The 17379-nt window shown below is 44.1% G+C and overlaps 1 protein-coding gene across 1 annotated transcript; it reads right to left on the bottom strand.

Moving 5' to 3' along the window:
- Window positions 1-7096: 7096 nt before the first annotated feature.
- Window positions 7097-7416, bottom strand: LOC101057124 (protein PET100 homolog, mitochondrial-like). Its single transcript, XM_054681307.2, has one exon. The coding sequence runs from the start codon at window positions 7383-7385 to the stop codon at window positions 7158-7160; it is 228 nt and encodes a 75-aa protein (XP_054537282.1). The 5' UTR covers window positions 7386-7416; the 3' UTR covers window positions 7097-7157.
- Window positions 7417-17379: the final 9963 nt, after the last annotated feature.

The following is a 17379-nucleotide window of genomic DNA, read 5'->3' as shown; positions in this document are numbered from 1 at the left end:
AAAATTTAGTGAGATAACATTTGCAAAATGCTCAGCATAGGGCCTGGCACAGGGTAAGGTATCAATAAATGGGAGTCCTTTTTTTTTTGTTTTTTGGGGTGGAGTTTCACTCTGTCGCCCAGGCTGGAGTGCAGTGGCGCGATCTCGGCTTGCTATAACCGCCACCTTCTGGGTTCATGCGATTCTCCTGCCTCAGGCTCCCGAGAACCTGGGATTACAGGTGCCCACCACACCCAGCTAATTTTTGTATTTTTAGTAGAGATGGGGTTTCACCATGTTGGCCAGGCTGCTCTCGAACTCCTGACCTCAGGTGATCCACCCGCTTTGGCCTCCCAAAGTGCTGGGATTACTAGCATGAGCCACCGCGCCTGGCCCATAAATGAGAGTTCTTAATAGCTCTAATAATACACTAGGACTGAGAGCATAAAGAGGCAATATAGGGAACACTAAAGACCAAGATACGGTCTTTGCCTTCGAGTGGCCTATCTCTAGAAGCGATATATCCTGGTGGCTAAGAGTAAGGGTTCCTTAGCTTTATCAACTCAGGCAAATTACTTAACTCACTGCATCTCATTTTATCCTTCTGTAAAAGGAATAGCAGCAATGTATACTTCAAAGGACTAATGAGAGCATTAAATAATATGGTATGCTTAGCATTCCTGGCATCAGGTAAGCAGCTATATTACCACTTACTCAGACGGTAGAAATATAACAGGTAAACAGTGCTAGAGGCCACATCTTTTTCCATCAACAGGCTGGCAAAGAGAGGGTTGTGTGTCGGCAACTTCCTGTAACAAGAGGAACCGGAACAAAAGGGGGATAGTGGTATTGTAGGAAAGTAACCGATCAATCTTTCCCCATTCTTTGTGCTACAAAGAACAGCGGCCAACTCAGGGACCCCAATGAGACAGGACTCAAAGAGAATAAGGCAGTAGGCATAGGTCAGAGTGGCTGGTTGGGGCTCAGGATGCGAGTACACAGCTAAGTTTCCTGCAAGGTGGAGAAGCAGGCACAGAGGTGCTGGGACACTGAAACAGGGCTGAGGAAGGAGAGGCGAGCAGCTCAGAAGCTTCCCTGGGAGGGGATTCCGTAGGCATTTAAAAGATTGTGTTTGCCCGGTGGACTTTCAGCTTCCCATTGGAGTCTGCAAGTATAATCACCAGGGCTGGCTTTCCAGGTGTGTGTCTTGTGCAGGGCCCTGCACTTAAAAGGACCCTGTGCTTGTGGAATGTTCTGCTGTGGCTGTCTTGAAATTCTTTTTTTATTCAAGACAGAGTCTCGGTCTTTTACGCAGGCTAGAGTGCAATGGTGCGATCTCGGCTCACTGCAACCTCCGCCTCCCAGGTTCAGACAATTCTCCCGCCTCAGCCTCCTGAGTAGCTGGGACTACAGGCATGTGCCACCCTGCCCGGCTAATTTTTGTATTTTTAATAGAGACAGGGGTTCACCATGTTGACCAGCCTGAATTTTTAGCAAGGGCCCTGGGTTTTCATCTTGCATTGGGCCATGTAAATCATATAGCCAGTCATTAATCATAACTAGTAAGTTAGAGGAACCAAGTGCTGTAGGCATTTGCAGGAGAGTCGGGGTGGGGTGGGGGGAGTGGATCATTTCCAGCTGAGGGTGGACAGGGGGAGAGGGAAGAAGGTGTTGTGGACAGGGGACACTTTGAATTTGACCCTGAAGGATGGGCAGGATTTGGATAGATAGAAATGGGAGTACGGCTATCGGTTGGAAGGAATATGTTGGCAAAGTCGAGGTGTAGGAGTATGGACTTTGCTTAGGGAATGGTAGAAATCCTTGTGAACCTGGAGTCTGCTCTTGAGCTGCTCACATCTGGGCCCTTCCACAGGAATGCCATGCTCAGGTGGCCTTTCTATAGGGAGCCTTTTTCAAGGCCTTTAAAATCCTTTCTTCCAATTACCACTCTGCTAGGTGCCTGCCCAACTAATAAATTAAATCCAGCCATGTTATTCATTGAAACCTCAAAGCACAGGTGGAGAAAAGCAGATTTTTAAAGAATCAGAAATTTTAAATTGAAAATATGGTCACTGCCAGGCACGGTGGCTCATGCCTGTAATCCCAGCACTTTGGGAGGCCAAGGCAGGTGGATCGCCTGAGGTCAGGAGTTTGAGACCAGCCTGGCCAACCTGGTGAAACTCAGTCTCTACTAAAAACAAAACTTAGCTGGGAGTGGTGATGGGCGCCTGTAATCCCAGCTACTCGGGAGGCTGAGGCAGGAGAATCACTTGAACCTGATAGGTGGAGGTTGTGGTGAGCCGAGATTGTGCCACTGCACTCCAGCCTAGGTGACAAAGTGAGACTCCATCTCAAAAAAAAAAAAAAAGATAATTGAGGCTGGGCGTGGTGGCTCACACCTATAATCCCAGCACTTTGAGAAGCCAAGTTGGGAGGACCACTTAAGCCTAGGAGTTGGAGAACAGCCCGCCAATATGGTGAGATGCTGTCTCTAGGAAAAACAAAAAAGATAACTGTTATGGTGGCATGCACCTGCATTCCCAGCTACACTGGAGGCTAAGGTGGAAGGATTGCTTCAGCCCAGGAGGTTGCGGCTGCAGTGAGCTATGATCGTACCACTGCACTCCAGCCTGCGTGACAGAGTGAGACCCTGACTCGAAAAAACAGGAAAAAATTGTCATTTAAATAAAAGAAAAATACTTAAAACAGGTCAAATAATAGATCAAATACAGACCAAGGGAAAAATCAATTAAGAATCCCTATCAAGCTTGGCGTCATGGCATGTGCCTATAGTATCACCAGCTTCTAGGAGTATCTAGTAGCTGATGAGACTACTAGGAGCCCAGGAGTTTGAGTCCAGCCTGTGCAATGTAGCAAAACATGGAAAGAAAAGGAAAGAAAAGGGAAGGGAAGGGAAGGGAGAGAGAGAAAGAAAAGAAAGAAAAAGAAAGGAAGGAAGGAAGGGAGGGAGGGAGGGAAGGAAGGAAGTAAGGGAGGGAGGGAGGGAGGGAAGAAAGGAAGGAAGAGGGAAGGAAGGAAGGAAAGAGAAACGAAGGAAGGAAGAGAAAAGAAAAAATATACAACTCTCATCATCTAACTTGCTCTCTTGATCTTTTATATCACAACTTCTGTGTAGGGATTTGCACAGCTGGCAAGAGGTAGAGGCAGAATTCTGACCAGGATCCAAATCCTGCCCTGTGTCGTGTGCCTCACAGTGCGACAACTCCTGCTTCACTCCCTCAGGGTGGGTTTCCCCAAACAGAAGCCTGGAGTTGTTCAGAAAACAGTGCAAGTGTTGGCTCTTACAAAATCACCTAGAGTCATACCATAGTGACACAGATGAGAAACAACATAAAATGAAAAAGGCATTTTTCTTTTAAAAATCTCACAATTTCTACCCTCAACTGACTATCCTAAAATTTGCATTTGAAATTGTATGTCTATGAACATATGACTGTCATCACTTATATTAACTCAGCATATCGTGAATGACGTGCCAATGTACATGTTGTTGTATTCCTTAGATTTGCATAAATATTGAACCTTGCCACTTGCTCAACAAGCTTTGATTTTTCTTTTTTCTTTCTTTCTTTTTTGAGATGGAGTTTCACTCTTGTTGGAGTGGAAGGCTGGAGTGCAGTGGTGCAAGCTTGTCTCACTGCAACCTCCGCCTCCCGGGTTCAAGTGATTCTCCTGCCTCAGCCTCCCAAGTAGCTGGGATTACAGGTGCCCGGCAGCATGCCCAGCTAATTTTTTGTATTTTTAGTAGTGAGGGGGTTTCACCGTGTTGGCCAGGCTTGTCTGGATCTCCTGATCTCAAGTGATCCGCCCACCTCCGCCTCCCAAAATGGTGGGATTACAGGCGTGAGCCACCACCCCCTGCCAAGCTTTGATTTTTCTTTTCCAATATGTGTCCCATAGCTTCTAAAAGTTTCAGCTCCCGCTCCTGAATTGAACAGGACAGAGTTGCATAGATAGCTAGTATGTTTTGTGCAGTCCCAGAGCCTCAGCCTCCTCCAAGCTGTGCTGCTGCTCTCTGGGAACTAGTGGGACAGACCACCTGCAGTAGGGCTGGAGAGTCAGGACCAACAGGCCTGGCCTGGTAACAGAGCCTCCGTGATCAATGGGAACAAGAGTGTTGCTTAGATTTGGCTTCTGGCTCAGCCCTACTTTGAACTCATACAAATAAGAACTGAAGAGACTGTCCCTAGAGGACCCCAGGAAGTTCAGGTATCTCTGTTTTGATGCCTGTTGACAGCTTGTAACACAGCAGAGAAAAGAGGCCTTCCTCTACAGTCTGCACAGAGCTCTGGATGGCCCTGGGTGCTCCGTGGCCTCAGCTGGGACAGGAGAGGGCAGGGTCCAGTAGCCGGGCAGTGCCCGGGTCGAGGAAGCAGTGCCCAGCAACAGGCCGCAGTGTTTAGGAGAAGGCAGCAGTGCCCAGGGCAGGCAGTCACGCCCTGAAGAAGGGAGTGGTCCTCTCATAGTTCCTATGTCATTTGATCACTGCTAAAAAACAATGTCCACTCACTGTATACTAAAACACAGCATATTCTGAAAAGTGAACAGAGAATACAACACTTAACCAAAAGAAATTTGGGAACGTCACATTTAAGAAGGGATAGGAAATGGTTACCAAGGACAGTTTAAACCAACAGAGACGACATGTAAAGAGGAGATTGTAAAGAGGGGTGGCAGCATTATCTCTTTGTAGAAAATCCAAAACTAACAGGTCAAGGTTCAGTGACTTTCTGATGTAATGAAGTGTAGTTCAAAGTCCTTTTGTTATTCAGTGTCCAGGGAAAAATTATTGACCAGAGAACCCAAGCAGGGAATCGGGCATACAGGGTGACCTGGAGTGCATGGGGATGGGGCCTAGGGCACCCTAATTTCCGTCAGCACTTCCCTTCCTTTGCTCTGAATGATTGGTGTTTTCTCAGTTGAACATAAAATGCTATGTGAGCGCCACTTTGTGACATGTCAGCTGCCTCCCCACTTCCACCTCACCACCGGCCAGGCTACCTGAGCTCCACCCAAGTTAGAAATTCTAACCCACCAGCAGCTACGAGCCTAAGTTCTGTCTCTGCCCTGCCACTCTCTGATGGTGTCTCTAACACACACACACACACACACACACACACACATGCCACACGTACTTTTCCACTTACAGGCCAGGCTGTTTTGCGGTGCACAAGGGCAGAGCCAGGGGGCCTACTACTCTGGAAACAGGGCTATAACCATGAGGTTGTCAGACTTTGATTTTTTGCAATTGCCTCAATTGTTTAGTTTTTTCCTTAGCCGAGGCATTTTGTTAAATACTAAAATAAGTGTGTGATTTAAAGTTCCTATCATTCTAACACTTTCCATTCAGATGCATTCATCAACAAGGAATGAAGTCACCTTTCAGAGCACACGTGTCAGGTCTGGAGCAGCTACACCTTACTGCTGTCCTGAGAGCACAGGGCCTGCTTGGCACAGCTCCTCTACTATGGCCCACTTCTCTTGCTGTAAACAGCGGTGGCCAGGGTCTGGTTCCGTGCCATACATAGAGGAGGTGGTGATGACATTTTCAAAGAAGAATGTGTGTGAAGGAGGAGGAAGGGGAGGTGGGAGAAGGTGATGAAAGCCATGCTGCAGGAGTGGAGAAAACCAGAACCAGGGCAGGCATTGTGACTCATGCCTGTAATCCCAGCACTTTGGGAGGCCAAGACGGGCAGATGACGAGGTCAGGAGTTCGAGACCAGCCTGGCCAACATGATGAAACCCCCATCTCTACTAAAAATACAAAAATTAGCCAGGCGTGGAGGTGTGTGCCTGGAATCCCAGCAATTGAGCAATTCTCACGCCTCAGCCTCGCCAACATGATGAAACCCCCATCTCTACTAAAAATACAAAAATTAGCCAGGCGTGGAGGTGTGTGCCTGGAATCCCAGCAATTGAGCAATTCTCACGCCTCAGCCTCGCCAACATGATGAAACCCCCATCTCTACTAAAAATACAAAAATTAGCCAGGCGTGGAGGTGTGTGCCTGGAATCCCAGCAATTGAGCAATTCTCACGCCTCAGCCTCGCCAACATGATGAAACCCCCATCTCTACTAAAAATACAAAAATTAGCCAGGCGTGGAGGTGTGTGCCTGGAATCCCAGCAATTGAGCAATTCTCATGCCTCAGCCTCCTAAGTAGCTGGGATTACAGGAGGCAGAGGTTGCAGTGAGCCGAGATCGTGCCATTGCACTCCAGCTTGGGTGACAGAGGGGAAACTCTTTCTCAAAAGAAAAAAAAAAAAAGAAAACCAGGCCGGGGCACAGTGGCTCACACCTGTAATCTCAGCAGTTTGGGAGGCTGAGGTGGGCAGATCACTCAAGGTCAGGAGTTTGAGACCAGCCTGGCCAACATGGTGAAACCCCGTCTCTACTAAAAATACAAAAAATTACCCAGGCATGGTGGCGCACGCCTGTAATCCCAGCTACTTGGGAGTCTGAGGCAAGAGAATCATTTGAACCTGGGAGGCGGAGGTTGCAGTGAGCTGAGATTGTGCCACTGCACTTTAGCCTGGAGAACAAGAGTGAAATTCTGTTTTGAAAAAGAAAGAAGAAAGAAAGAGAGAGGGAAAGAAAGAGAAAGAAAGAAGGAAGGGAGGGAGGGAGGGAAGGAAGGAAAAAGAAAGGAAGGAAGGGAAAGGAGGGAAGGAGAGAAGGAAGGAAGGAAAAAAGAAAGAAGAAAGGAAGGAAGGAAAAGAAAGAAAGAAAGAAAGAAAAAAAGAAAGAAAGAAAACCAGACTCATCTTCAGCAAACCCCAGATGAGGATGCCTAATAGATTGGAAGGCACCTTCTTAAGCTGTGTGTTGGGAGGAGTCTGAGCTCAGGGATCTGCTTTGGAGGACAGGCTGGAGCACGGCCTGCACCCCACCCTGCACTGGCTGGACTCCTCTGTGTAGGAGCTGGGCTCTGGGCATCCCTGGTTTCCCAGTGCCTCCTGAAGTTCATGCACATAGTGGCTGTTTAATAAATGTTTAAGCAATGAAGTATATTGTTTTAATCTTATTTTTCCCATTGAAGAAACCTACAATTGCTCCTGATTTTTTATTTTTCTTTTTTCTTTTTTTTTTTGAATAACAAGGAACTGAGTATATGTATATTTCATCAGGGGAGGGGCTAGGACTCCCACTTGGAGGCCTCAGGAGTTCTGCTGGGCGTCGCGAAGGAGCTTCTCCTCCCGCCGCTTCCGCTTCCGTAACCTCTCTTTGAATTCCTCTAACTCTTGAAGCTTCTCAGGTGGCCACAGCTCCCTCTTGCGCTGTATGACATCATCCTCAAACCACTCGGCCTGATTGGAAACCCAGAACATAGCCACAGGGAAAGTGAGGTAGATTATCATCCGAAATATCTCCAGCTTCACCCCCATCTCGTTTCTCCCCCTGATTGTTTCTTTATACCAAATGAAAGCTTTCACGAGTGAGCTCTCCCTCTCTCCTTTTGATGTAATTGTGCCCACTTCATCTCTACACCAGAGATCATGGGCTTTTCTCTGGCTGCCAAGAGTACAGAGAGCCCCTCCCTGAGTCATATGGGGAGGGGTAGGCATGAATAGGCCCCGGACAGCACTCGGAAAGGGGAGTTAATATGACACTAGAATAACCTGGAAGCTGGACAGCAACCAATCTGTTTCCCTGCATGACTCTCCATAGTTGATAGAATGTGCACTGGCTCCATCCTTTCCGCAGCAGGCAGTGCCCTTTCATGGAAATAGAGGAACATTTTAAAAAATGTTCTTTGTGGCAGGGTGCGGTGGTTCATGCCTGTAATCCCAGCACTTTGGGAGGCCGAGGCGGGCAGATCACGAGGTCAGGAGATCGAGACCATCCTGGCTAACACAGTGAAACCCTGTCTCTACTAAAAAATACAAAAAAAAATTAGCCAGGCGTGGTGGCGGGCACCTGTAGTCCCAGCTACACGGGAGGCTGAGGCAGGAGAATGGCATGAACCCGGGAGGTGGAGCTTGCAGTGAGCCGAGATCACGCCACTGCACTCCAGCCTGGGCCACAGAGCGAGACTCCGTCTCAAAAAAAAAAAAAAAAAAAAAAAAAAGATGTTTTTTTGCTGGTTCTGGGCTTTCCTTCTTGAGGGTTTTTGCAAACTGTGTCTTCAAGCTCAGACTGTGACAGGGACTCTCAGACCAGCCAGTGGGCTGTTGCCAGCTGTCCAAGTCAGCCAAAAATCTGAAATATCACTGTTTATAGCAAACAACTAATGTATTTTATTATCTAAATTGTAAAAATCCCTTAATATTTACCTTAAGGAGATTCATAAAATTAATAACTACACAACAAACAAAAAGAGACAAACAAAAATTTTAAAAAGAATAGAGCAAACAGGCTGAGCATGGTGGCTCCTGCCTGTAATCCCAGCCCTTTGGGAGGCCGAGGCAGAAGGATCGCTTCAGCCCAGAAGTTCAATACCAGCCTGGGCAACATAGTGAGATCCACATCTCTATATAAAAACGTTAATAAACAGCATTTTAAAAATAATAATAAAATTTTAAAGGACTACAGCAAACAAAAGTGGGAGAATTTTGCCAACATACGATTAGAAAAAAAAATTTTAAAGATATTTACAACCTCGTCTCTACAAAAAATATGAAAATTAGTCAGGCATGGTGGCATGCACCTGTGTTCCCAGCTACTTGGGAGGTTGAGATGGGTGGATGGCTTGAGCTCGGGAGGTCAAGGCTGCAGTGAGCCATGACTGTGCCACTGCAGTCCAGCCTGGGTGACAGAGTGAGACTCTGTCAAAATGTATATATAATATATATATTTATATATAACATATGATGTTTATATTATATATTATATATTATATACAATGTTTATATGATATATATTTTATATAATATACAATGTTTATATGATATATATTTTATATAATATACAATGTTTATATTATATATATTTATATATAAATTTTATATTACATATTTATATTTTATATATAATATATATTTATATATAAATATATATATTTTTCCCCAGAGGCCTTTAAGCCCATAACCATGTAAGTAGCCTATCTTCTTAGTATGTATAAGTGTTTAACATTATTCATTAAAATAAACAGAAAATTGAAATGAAAGCCAATTATAGTTATGCTTATGTTTTTATCATATAGTCAGCACATGCAATAATTTATTTATCTTTAATATAAGGGAAGAGGGTGCATATACAACTTGTACCAAACAAAATTATTTTCTCCCTGTCCCCTGCGTAAATGTGCAATGTAGAATGTTGTTTTCAGTGTGTGCCAATCTGTGAACCAGCTTGGGAAGGCTCTGCCTTGGTCTGGCCCTCCCCTGGCACGTGTTCACCCGGGTGACAGTTGTGCTATGGTGCAGCCCGACCTGGTCTCCATGCACAGCTCTCATGAGTTCCTCCTTCATGAGACAGTCTCAGAACTCAGCCTGGCTCTAGCCCCTCCTGTGCCTTCAGCCATCACTCTGCACTTCCTCATAACAGTTCTGAATGACGTGAGCTGCATGGGCTTCCATGCAAGCAGCACCTTTCATGCTGGGGCTTAGAAGGATCAACTGTCCAGGTTTGTCTGGGACTGAGAAGTTTCTGGGACATGGGACTTTCGGTGCTAAAACAGAAAAAGTCCCAGGCAAACAGAGATGATCTGGTTACCCTAGTGCTGGTGGGGAAAGGCAATGGGTCACACCAAGCGCTGTAACTCTGGACTGCCAGATCTCTAGCAGCGAAGGTCAGAGGTCTGAGTCTTCCTGCTATACAAACACTCTGCCAGGTGGTGTGTCTCAGGCCAGCTCCTGAGATATCTGCTCTCATTTCTCCCGAGGCTCTGTGGCTGTTTTATCTTTCCCTCTTTTCATGTTTAGTAATAGCCCTCATAGCAGTTTCTGTTTTTCTGGGCCTAGAGCAGGCTGAGAATGTAGGATTGGTTTCCATGTATTCTCTGCAGATATTCTTCAGCGGAGACATTCTTGGTTTTTTCCCAAGGAAAGGGTGTCACGGGGTCAGAAATCCACACCTGTGCAGGTCAATGAATGTTTTACACTGTTTGACATTGGGGAAATTTGTTAGTGCTTCAAAAATATGTCTTAACAGAGATGCAAATTGGTTCAAAAAGTTTAGTCACATTTATTATATAACAGTAATAATACCTAATATTTAATGAGTGCTTGTTACATACCAGGTACTTTAAATATATCATATTGTTCAATCTTCACAATATGAGTTGGGTGAGGAGGCTCAGAGAGGTTGTCATACTTGTTCAAGGTCATGGAGCTAATAATTGGAAGAGAAGGGATTTAAATCCAGTCTCACCACAGAGCCAGCACTTGGACTTAGAACTGTAGACTCGGAGCTAAGCACAATCATGTTTGAGCAAACCAGTGAGAAGACTGCAGTTTCACATACTGCTTTCTGGACAACTGTGGGGTGTATCAATTAGGTGTGTCTCCTTCCTGGACCTAGGTCTATGTAATTGAGGGGGCTCTCAGTTTCTATAGCAAGAGTTAAATAAAAGACAACATGATATCTGTGCACTGAGTGGATCCAGGAATTATCCACGGTTTGGCCACAGTGTCCAAAATTTTATTATCATTCTGGGATTCATATTCATGTGGGATTCATATCACCAGAATTCCAGAGACAACACACTCAGGTCTGGTAGCCTATGGCTACTTCTCAGCTCAGCCAGTTCCTCTCAGAAGTGAGCCATGCTGATAAAAGTCTGGGCTTGAAAATTCCTAAGGTTTGTGCTTCAAAGGCCACCATAGAAATAAATTTTAGAAACCGCGTACTGTGATAGTTTGTGACAGCTCAGTTTTGCATTACCTTCCTTGATCAAATTCTCTGTATGCACATACATGCTCAGATTAGCTGGTTTGAGTTCTTCCCTAGAGTTTCAAGTTCAGTGCCTTCAAATATCACATCAATAGTGTCTTGGGGCTGGGCAAGGTGGCTCACACCTGTAATCCCAGCACTTTGGGAGGCCAAGGCAGGCGGATCACTTGAGGTCAGGAGTTCAAGACCAGCCTGGCCAACATAGCAAAACCCTGTCTCTACTAAAAATACAAAAATTAGGTGGGCGTGGTGGCGGGTGCCTATAATCCCAGCTACTCAGGAGCCTGAAGCAGGAGAATCCCTTGAACTTAGGAGGCGGAGGTTGCAATGAGCTGAGAAAAAAAAAAGTGTCTTGGTCTGTTTTCTGTTGCTTGTAACAATATCTGGAACTGAGTAATTTATAAATAAAAAAATGTATTTCTTACAGTTATGGAGGCTGAGAAGTGCAAGTTCAAGAGGCCAGATCTGGTGAGGGCCTTCCTGTTGGTGCGGACACTGCAGACTCCCCAGATGGTGCAGGGCATCACCTGGTGAGGGGGCTGAGCATGCTAGTTCAGTCCTCTCTTTCTCTTCATAAAAGCCAACAACCCTATTGATTCACTGGTCCATAAGTAGATTAATTCATTCACAAATGCAATCACCTCGTGATCCAATCGCCTCTTAAAAGCTCCCCCTCTCAATACTTCCACATCGGGGATTTTCAATATGAGTTTTGGAGGGGGCTAAAATTCAAACCATAGCAAGTGGAAATGCCTATTTTTAGGTTGTTCTTATGGGCTTCACAGAGAATTTCTCAAAGGTCTTGTTCCGAGTTCTAAAATCTCTTTCATTATCTATAGTTTTACCATCTAAGTGGATCAAAAATCGAGGAATCCTTTACATTCTTCTTCAATGTCTTCAAAATGCCCCCTACAAAGGCAATGGCCACACATGAAGGGGACATAGCTTTAACCACTTGCTCATCAACAGACTGGGCTTGCGAGGCCCAGGGCAAAAATCCTGTGATGGATAATGCAGGCAATGCAGAGTGTGGCCTCCTTCTCTGTTTATTGGATAGACTGTTGAAACATGTTTTACTGTCTTTTTTTTTTTTTTTTTTTTTTTTTTGTGACAGAGTCCCGCTCTCTCACCCAGGCTGGAGTGCAGTGGCATGATCTCGTGATCTCGGCTCACTGCAACCTCCGCCTCCCAGGTTCAAGTGATTCCCCTGCCTCAGCCTCCTGAGTAGCTGGGATTACAGGAGTGCACCACCGTGCCCAGCTAATTTTTGTATTTTTAGTAGAGATGGGGTTTCACCATGTTGGTCGGGCTGGTCTCGAACTCCTGACCTCATGATCCGCCCGCCTTGGCCTCCCAAAGTGCTGAGATTACAGGCATGAGCCACCGCGCCCGGCCATTGTCATAATTTAATTGTAAGTGTTCTTTCTGTGGTAAATGAACTCAACTTTCCATATTTAACTAACATATTTAAGATTTCTTACTGGCCAGTGATTCAGCCTTTGTTAGTCTTGCTTGCTGGCTAATTAGGTGTGTGCATTTTGTGTTAAAAAGCTCTCTTATATATCCCAGCACCTAGCACAGTGCCTAGCAATCAGAAGAAATAAATTCAGTGATGATTATGTTGAGTCCTGTAGAGTAGTAGAAGATACAATTTACTTGAAGAGACTTTTCTCATACTATTAGGTTTAAAAAAACAGATAGTTGTCCTCTTTTTCTGGAACTGGGATCTGAGAGGTGTTGGCAGCTATAGTGAGAAACCAGATCTGTCATTTGACATTCCTCTCAGTTTCGATGTCCACAGCTTTGATCAGCATCTCTCATGTTCTCATTAATATCACCGATGTGTAATGCACATTTCCCAGGCACCCCAGCAGAGAAAGGGATAATCCTAGGGGCCAGAATGGTGTGACATTTGCTCAGATCTCATCCCTGAAACTCCGGCTGCGAGAATGCTTTCCTTCCTTGATGGCAGGGATAGGGGCTGGTACTCATGGACTTGCAAATGGTCACCTCATTCTTTCTGAATTCACTTGCCTTTTGTGAGCACTATGTGGCCCCTCCATGGCTGTTCTGATGTTCCACAGTCTCAGCTGCTAATTTATGGCTGTCTCATTTGATCACCTGGGGCAAACTGTATTTTCCAAAAAACGGCCACAACAATATTTGCAGGTCTACATACCCTTCAGAACCTTAAAGATTCTTTTCTTGAAAGGTCGAGTCTAATTCCCCTCCCCAGGAAGAGGGATGAGCCTTTGTGGCTGCCTCCATAAATGAAAATGCAATGGAAAGGATGCTGCACGACTTATGAGGCTAAGTCATAAGAAGAACTAAAGCTTCTACCCATTTCCACTTCCTTTTGGGAAACGTGTCTTGGGAGCCCTGAGCCAATATGTAAGAAGTCCAGCTATGTATAGCCACCATGCTGCAGAAACCACACAGAGATAAAGATTCGTGAGGAGTCTCCCCATTTCCAGTTCCCAGCTGCTTGAGTCCTCCCACCTCCCAGAATGAACTGCCAGACATGTGAGTAGAAATGACTCCAGACCCAGCCTTCAAGCTGTTGTCCCAGCTGACACCAAGTAGAGCAAAGGAGTTGTCTCCATCAGTCTAGCTCATATTGCAGATTTGTGAGAAAAAAACAAATGTTGCTGCGTTAAGCCAGTAAATGCTAGGATAATTTGTTATATGACAATGACAAGAGTAACAAGGACACCACCCTTGTGTTATCATTACATTCTCCCCTTGCTTCCTGTGATGCCCTTGCTTTTCTTCTCTACCAGTTGCTGAGAATTAGAGGAAGACCTTTGCTCCCACCAATGTCAACATTTCTTTACCAGAAAACACAGAGGCATTTACTCATATTTCGAAGACTTACAGCTTCTTGTAATGGCCCTGGTGGTTATACTTTTTGTTCTACTGACTCTATTTTGTTACAGTTACTCTGCCCACAAAGTGCAAGACCCTTTGTGATTATGTTGGGGGACATCAATTCAAATGACACCGTGATAGCATTACTGTCAAATCATGCTTCCCTCTCAATGCTGTTGATGAAGCTGGTGTACCCCAACCCTGTTCTTACAGGTTAAGTTGCTTTTTCCCACTTGAAACATTGTACAACAGCCAAAAGCTTATCTGGTCAGTTTTAATGCGTCCTGCCCCTTCCTAGGACTTATTGCAATGACAAACATATAAGAGCTGTGAAAACTCTGTGACTTACACACAGTAGGCCCCTGGTGTTTTAAGTGCTCTTCCTGAAATGCTCACTGACAATAAAACTATTGAACAGATCAGGACTGAAAACATAGCTTTGTTTTGTGCCAGCAAAGACTCTCTTCTCTCCTTTCCAGGTTGACATTGAGCCATTAATCAACAGTATGTTCAACAGTAATTAGTGAGTTCTGAATCCAACTATGTGCCTCTATTTTATCTCCAGGGGATATCACAAGATGAATCATCAAACACCTTGCTGAAAACATTATCACATTTCCTGTTCTGGTTTAATGTTACCTAACTGGTAGAAAACACAGAAGACTTAATTACATGATTGCTTTTTTTTTTTTTGAGATGGAGTCTCGGTGTGTTACCCAGGCTGGAATGCAGTGGTGGCGCAATCTTGGCTCACTGCAACCTCTGCCTCCCACGTTCAAGTGATTCTCCTGCCTCAGCCTCTCAAGTATCTGAGATTACAGGCACGTGCCACCACGCCTGGCTAATTTTTGTTATCTTTAGTAGAGACGGGGTTTCATCATGTTGGCCAGGCTGGTCTCGAACTCCTGACCTCAGGGGATCCGCCTGCCTCGGCCTTCCAAAGTGTTGGGATTACAGGCATGAGCCACCGTGCTCGGCCTTGTTCTTAATCACCTAGTTTGGCCCCTTGCAGTGGCTTCCATAACTGTTACTAATTCTCGGAAACCATCCTTTAATTTATTATTATTATTATTTGGCAGAATCAGGCTCCAAATCAAAATCCAGCCTGTACGGCATCTGCCTTGTCTACATTAAGATTAAGGGAGGCTAAAAGAGGAGGGTAGTTAAATGCATTATTATTTGAGTTTGCATTGAAAATTATAATTATTATTGTTTTACTTAATATCCTGATTTTTAGTGGCAAGAGCTAGAAAATGGCTTTAAAAAAAAAAAAAAAGGTCTGGGGCTCCAGAGCCGAGAGCTCTCACGGCATTATTTTAGCGCCACCTTCACACAAACATCATGCATTGCAGAGGGAAGGAAAATTTTAAAAAATCATAAGCCTCCCAAACCTCAGTTGTGCAACATATATTATTAACTTGTTCTTTTTTGCCTGCCTATCCCAAGAGAGGCATTCCAGTTGTAAATGTCAAATCAACCAACAACTCTATGAAACATGTACTGTTATTATCACCATTTTACAGAGGGAGAAATTAAGGCACAACTAGTAAATGGTAGAACTGGAATTTGAATCTGATCAGTGTGATTCTAGAGCATGCACATGGTAACACTATGGTACATAAAACCTCCCGTTTTATTTCTATATTCTGTCAAAAAATGATGTTTTCAATATAAAAGGGTAAAGTGAACATCAGTAAGAGGGAAGAGGTGATTGATTATAAGAAACACTTTCTTTGAAGGAAATCCTGTCTTCTGGACTGGAGACAATTCCAGAATACTGAGAAAATCACCTAAATGTGAAAGTGAAGATCCCTAGGCCCCAGTATGGGTTCACAAAGAGTGAGTCATATCAGACACACCTCATTTCCTAACAGGCTGTTGTCTAACTGGATTTCAACAAGATCTCTCAGCATACCTGTGTGGACAAGATAAAGAAACATGGCTAGATGCAAAATCAATTATTTTTATGGAGGTTGATATGACTTTACCCTGATGTTCAGATGATTGTCAACCTGGAGCAAGCTTTCAGTGGCAAAATCTAACTAAGAGTTGATTTCAATTCTTTGGCTAGTGCTTTTACTCACTGTTTAGATGAAAATCTTATGTCTCAGTCAATACAGTGCACAGATAACATCAGGTGGAGAGGCTCATACTGAATGCCTGAATTGGAGGATCCCAAAACATGGTAACAGACTGGACCACTGGGCCAACTGAGTGAGGGGGAGGTAACTGAATAGGAGTGAATATGAGGCCCTTTATCCCAAAGTACTAGTCAACTTCTGTTGAGTGACCTGGCACAGCCTGGGCGAGACTCTTAGAGCAGTGCAATCCACAGAAATATAATGTGAACTACATACGTAATTAAAATTTCCTATTAGCCAAATTCTAGAAAGTGAAAAAAACTCAGGTGAATTTTAGTAATATATTTTGTTTTTAATAATCTATTTTATTTCACCAGTTATATTCAAAATGCTATCATTTAAACATGTAGTCAATATAAAATTGAGACATTTTACTTTTTTTTTATACTAAGTCTTCAAAATCCAGTGTGTATTTTATGCTTCATAGCACCTCTGTTTGGATGAGCCACATTTCAAGTGCTCAATTGCCACATGTGGCTACCAGATTGGACTATGCAGCTCTAGAGGGTTTTCACTGACACTCAAGTGTGATGAGACTGCCCCCAAATTATGTCATTCTCAGGCTGGCTGCATTGTTGGAGGAACTGTGCTTAAAGTTATACCACTCAGAAATATTTCATTTCTGTTAATGGAATAAGAAAGGGTCGGGGCTCTTTGACATCTAAACTCATGACGGAAGCTGTACTGGTGCCCACTGCCTGTGACCTGTGTCCAACCCTTCACTGTGAGTCCTGGAGCAATTTCAGTGACTAAAATACTAGAATTTTAAAAAGTGAACACTTACCAAGTGGTGTCTTCTTCTCTTGCTTATCTTTCAGAGCCCTTGGATATCTTTTGTTCATGGTAGAGGTTGCTACTGGAGCCAACAGCAGCTTTTTTTTAAGGAATAGAATAAAATTATCTTTCCATTCCCATTTCTAGTAACACCCATTGGACCTTTTCAAACAGGTTTTACATTTCCAAATCCTGTTCCCTTTTCAGTGATTTCTGAGCACTAACATCCATCTAGGATTTGGCAATCCAGCACCTAACCAGTAGTGAATGCAGCTAAGGGGCAGGAGTATACGTAAGTGAATAAATCTCTGAGTAGCCCAAAAAGATGTTTAAGATGCATAAAAGACCAAGCACAAAAATATCCCCCTTCATTATCTCCATTTTGCAGATGAGAAAACTGAGGCTAACAAGCTTCCTCAGTCATAGCGATTAAGTCTGATTCCAGGCCAAGCATCCTTTCAGCCTCATTGCATAGCTCCCTGGAATGGCTTTTTTCCTTGCAGAACTGAAGACACTATTATCTGTTCTTCCACATTAATTACCTAGCATCCTTCCTCTACGGTGTTTATCTTCCCTTCTTAAGAAAATCTATGGAACTTTAATATAAATCTTTCCAAATTACAATGTGCCTCAGATAAAGCACTTAAAGCTACCTTAAGCTCAGAGTCCAATAATGAAAGAATATTCTTTATTAAATCACAACAATCTAGACAATGGATAAAAAGGAGTGACAAAGCCCAGGAGTGACAAAGCCCCATTAACA

The sequence above is a fragment of the Pan troglodytes genome, chromosome 2 (assembly GCF_028858775.2).
Source record: "Pan troglodytes isolate AG18354 chromosome 2, NHGRI_mPanTro3-v2.0_pri, whole genome shotgun sequence".
NCBI classification, from domain to species: Eukaryota; Metazoa; Chordata; class Mammalia; order Primates; family Hominidae; genus Pan; species Pan troglodytes.
This window is presented reverse-complemented; position numbering and strand designations above follow the sequence as displayed.